The 5,081-nt window shown below is 24.9% G+C and overlaps 1 protein-coding gene across 1 annotated transcript; it reads right to left on the bottom strand.

Moving 5' to 3' along the window:
- Positions 1-20: 20 nt before the first annotated feature.
- Positions 21-4,815, bottom strand: LOC111030516. The gene is made up of 11 exons (XM_022310045.1): positions 4,531-4,815; positions 3,779-3,903; positions 3,561-3,612; positions 3,334-3,477; positions 3,184-3,242; positions 2,420-2,621; positions 1,887-2,093; positions 1,669-1,823; positions 1,212-1,377; positions 946-1,097; positions 21-877 (listed from the first exon to the last, which is right to left on the bottom strand). Exons 1-11 carry the CDS (start codon positions 4,595-4,597, stop codon positions 557-559), a joined length of 1,650 nt encoding a protein of 549 aa, XP_022165737.1. The 5' UTR covers positions 4,598-4,815; the 3' UTR covers positions 21-556.
- Positions 4,816-5,081: the final 266 nt, after the last annotated feature.

The raw sequence follows: 5,081 nt of genomic DNA, 5'->3' as shown, positions 1-5,081 counted from the left end.
ATTATTAAATTGTTTAATTGTAATTGATTCTGTACAGTGATGACTAGAAGGGATGTCATCATTTAAAATTGGGCAACTGACAACGTGTAAAGCTGAAGTTTTGTGTTCCCTAGTAAAATTCAAATACTCATTGGAAGTTGAAACATCGGGTAAATTTGTATGTTGGGTCAAATGATTTTTATATGAGTGAAAAGTAGTTAAAACTCTACAACAATTAGGTTCCAAACATTTAAATTCCGTCAATGATTTTGGATCGTGAAAAATATTTAAATGAGTGATTAAATTAGAATTTAAACTGAATGTTTGGTTACATATAAAACACATAGGCATAATGAGTGTTTAACTTTAGTTTTTTATGCAAATATAAGTTTAAAAAAAATAATACCTATGTCAATAAGAACAAAAAAAAAAAGTAATTCAATACAATTTAATATATTAATTGTCTGTTGTTACACTTTTAAGAAGGTAAGACAAAATTAAAGTTAAATTACGAATAACAAAAAGAAATCTTTTTAATCATATAAGTAATATACAATATATTTTAAACAAATATCAATTATAATTTATGAAAATCATTAACTAACGTTTTTACAGACAAAATGGATTTGTCGGATTTAAGTTTAATTTCAAAAAAATAATGTTGTATAAATAACCATACCTGTTCACATTCAGTAGGATAGTGAACATTCAATGAAAAGAATGACTTAAAACATACATCCACAGCCTTAATCAATGTTTCTAATTTGTAGTACGTATTATCAATCACGACAAAAAATTCAGTTGAATTGATAACAATTACATATGGCTGTAACTTTAACCCATATTCAAAAGCTTTGTCTACTTTAACTTTATGAGCTATTTTTAATTCACCAACATCCTAAAAAAAATCCATCAAATATTAATTTTAGAACTATTTTAAATTAAATCATGTTTAATACTATTTACAGATATAAATGTGATAAATGCTGCAGCTTGCTCTGCTTTAGATGGTCTCCAAACTGATGTTATCCCATCAATTTTACGTTTTCCATTTAACTTTATTGTTAATGGTTGAAATAAGAGTGGCAGTAATTTAAAAACGGCTGTGTATTCGTTACCTTAAAAATACATAGTATCAGTTTATTTAAAAAAGTAAGAATAAACTGATAAGTATAATGTATAATTTCATATTGCTAAATTATATAAAAGATTTTAATTAATTAAATATTTACCAGGATTTGATGGAGTTTGCAGTTCTTTTAAAATACTAGGTCCTTGGATTCCAAATTGATAATTAGCACTTTTAATATGTTCAATAAGCTTTACAACGAAAACATCTATTTTATTTAAAAGTTTGAAATCTTTTTCAGGATATAAATGTTTAAAATCAAGTTCAATCTGAAATAAATATAAATCAAAAACAGATAATATAGGTAGTATTTTAAAATATAAATAAATTAATGAAAATTAAAAATTACAGAGCATATGTCTATAATAGGTAACTAGCTGAAGTAAATTGAATTAATTGAGATTATAACCAATAAAATGCCACACATATTAAGTAGGTAATCAAAAAGGTAAATATTTGCTTTTATTTGTTAAGAGTATGCAACTAATTAGAATTTTAAGGTTAAAAATCATAGGTATTATGTATTTAACTAATTATATTAATATTTAACAAAAACTAACCAAAAAATGGCCTAAAGGTCTGTTTAGAGCCGGATATAGTTCCATTAAATTATGTTTTTTATGATGTCGATATCTAACTGTTTCTACCCAATATGTCTGAAGAGTTTGGCTTGGTTGAGTATTATTTTTGAGCCATAGAATTTTATCCTCGTAATCTATTAAGACATAAATAAAAAGTTACAAAAACTAATATAAATCAAAGATGTATTTAAATCAACCTGAATCTATAAAGTTGTGATTATCAACATCACCAGAATGCGTAGCAACATCAGAATTTGAGTTAATATTAATTTTCTTTATTTGTTTTTTTAGATTGCAATATTTGTCATATAATTTTCCTTTCATAGGAATTACATTATTGCCATCCTTACAATATGGAGTGAAATAAGTTTCTTTTATTTCATTTGGAAACAATTTTTCAATGCCTATATTAAATAAGTAGGTGTCATTAATGATAATGCATAAATTGATAAACATATATAAAATAAATAGTTCATTAAAATTATTAGTCATAAATCCATAGATAAAAATTATAGAAGTATGAATATTGGTTGAAAAAGATGTTTTTATATGACAATTGTTTAGTCTAAATATTAAGTATAAATAGTAATAATAATAATACACATGTACTTATAAATTATTAATTGGAATTAATATTCACAAAAAATATTAATAACATTATACCTAGTAGAGGTTTACAGTCTTTGGTATTATTACTATTATTATTGAACAATTAAGTATCTAAGTATACCTTCAGCTAATAATGAAAATTTATTTTTTTCAATTTTTAAATTATGCTCGCATTCTTGAATTTCATGTTTTATAACTATTGAACTTAGAGTGTTTCTCATAGATTGATTAAGGGTACCAAATGTGTCATAATACTTGAAAACCAACTTCCCATCAGCATAATTATTTAATATTGTTGTGACATAAACTTTAGATTGTGGATTCTAGAAAATATTATTTAAAAAACAGAAGTAAGTATTAAAATAATATTACTATAATAGCTTTGATGAGCAACCAGTGGCTTGCAAGTTTATCTCATGATTTACATTAAGCTTATTGAATTACTAATATAATTACTTAAAAAATGGACTTAGATCTGTGATTTTAAAATGATTGCTAGCCACTATTTTATTTACAAACTATATTTAAAAAAAATATTATTATTGACTGCATTCTAGCTATAACCAGTGTATGATACGAAAAAAATAACAGGAAGGACATAATTGAATACAAAATAAAGCTTACTATGACCTATATACCTATATCAGACTATTGGAAGTGTTAAAATAAGTTAAATGTTAAGATTATTATGTTTAAGACTAGGAGTGATTACCCTTCTTTAGTGACACCCTTAATAATAAATTAGTTTGATCAAACATCATGATGGAATGGTGTCAATCAGATGAAGTGTATGCTACAATAATTCAAAAAAACAATTAGTACTCAATAATTTCCCTATGTATCACTTTTCTCAAGTCATGCACTGGCTATATAACAAGTTTCTACCTCTTCAGACTGAACTGCTTGTATATAATTTGGTTTTTTGTCTGTTATTATGCTTCTTTCTAAATATTAAACAAATTATAAAAATAGGTGATAAAAATGTGTTTGTTATTAAAATATAAAAAATTGAAAGAATTTAGTGGTAACATATACCAGAGGTGTCAGTATTAATACTAATTGGGTCTAGATCGTTCGATGTTCCTTCAGGAAACAAGTTTTCATCAGAAAACAAATCTGTACTAGCAAAAGGTTCTTGTATTTCAATGACCATCTGACTTATGTCTTCATCGTAAGTTACTACAAATTTAATACAAATTTAATTTGAAAAATAAAATAATAATTTGAATGTATAATAAATAACAAAAAATTTAACACCATACCATCTTTCTGTGGTTGTAATTTAGAAACGTGAGTTATCTCTTCCAAAAATCCCTAATATAGAATACATAATTAAGCACAATATAGAATGAAATTTGTAAATGTGAGAATTTTATCATTTGTAAATTCACGCAATTACATAGTACTTACCTACATTGAATCATAATCAAATTAACAACATATAATAAACCAGATATTTCACCAAAATTATTAAACTCACTTGACTTGTCTTTTTATATTCTTTCAGCTTACTAAAAAATTTTGACCTTTTCCCAATTTTAGGAAATAGCTCTTTTATCATGTCTTCAGTTAAATTTAATAATTCTGTTTGATCAATCTCCTCATCTGAATAATATTTATATTTTAAGAATTAAAGTCGATAGCTTTATTATATTAACAGCTAACAAGATTGATAATGTATTTTCTGATGACGACAACATTTAAATTGTTATATGTTTCAGTAGGTGTATAAATATATAATATATATTGTAAATAGGTAGGTGCGAGGGTAGGTGTACTATATTGTAATCTAAATTTGTGTTTTCATTTTTTATTCAGACTTTATTTAATAATCTTCTTACTTACAAGATTAGGTATTTAATATGTTAAAGATTTATTGTTTTAAATTTATAATATTACCTATATTAGTTTATTACATAATACCTATTGATGTAGTGTGAGTAAATTGTATAGATAAACACTAATATTATTATAATGAAAATGGAATTAACTAACAATATTTTATTACTAGCGTTAGTATAACTACATGTTAATAATATTATTTAGTAATAAGCAATTTCTACGTATGGTGAAAAAAACATAATGTAGAAATGTACGTAGGTACTCGAGTGACTCGACAGTCAAAAATTCAACATGCAGATGCAGTTTACCCACTTTGTAGTTATTACCTAAGCACTTAAGTTACAAATATCTTGTAAATAATATTAATAATTATAATATGTTCTACATTACCTTTAAAAATGGTTACCATGTCTTCGAATCCCCATGCTTTCAGAATATGTTCAGTGAATTCGTCCATTTAGTAAGAAGTTAGGAAGGTACTTGGTACTTTTAAATAAATAAGACAGCTTAAAGTGAAAAGTCACCAAGTAACTTAACGCACAATTATTAGAGCACTGGACAGAGCAATAAATTGACTTTAAAATTGTCAGAACTGAATAGCGGTACGGTAATATCACGAAAAGTAACAACACTAATAACACACACACACGCACACAACCGCGCCGCCGAGGCATTGGGAAAAACCAAAATAATTAATAATAATGGTTATATTTATAATTACGAACAATTGTTACTATATTTTAAGGTTGTATTAACCACTTTTTTCTAGTAAAATATTTTTGACTATATTTATAGTTGAATAAGATAAAATATTTCAACTAATTATAGTTCGTTAATTTGACTAATGTATTTGGTAAAAATGTAGTAAATGCAACTAAAATATGTTTGTTTTAACTATAATATTTCTACCTATAATTATTTAGTTATAATTTTTTTCCGTG

This window comes from Myzus persicae, unplaced genomic scaffold (genome assembly GCF_001856785.1).
Source record: "Myzus persicae strain clone G006 unplaced genomic scaffold, MPER_G0061.0, whole genome shotgun sequence".
NCBI lineage: Eukaryota > Metazoa > Arthropoda > Insecta > Hemiptera > Aphididae > Myzus > Myzus persicae.
Note: the sequence above shows the minus strand (reverse complement) of the source record. Positions and strands in the feature narration are given on the sequence as shown.

Coding starts and splice junctions, on each gene's coding strand:
- LOC111030516 (XM_022310045.1), bottom strand. CDS start 4,597: ATGGACGAATTCACTGAACATATTCTGAAAGCATGGGGATTCGAAGAC. Junction 3,243..3,333: donor TATTAATACTGACACCTCTG/GTATATGTTACC, acceptor TTTAATATTTAG/AAAGAAGCATAATAACAGAC. Junction 1,378..1,668: donor GACCTTTAGGCCATTTTTTG/GTTAGTTTTTGT, acceptor TATTTATTTCAG/ATTGAACTTGATTTTAAACA.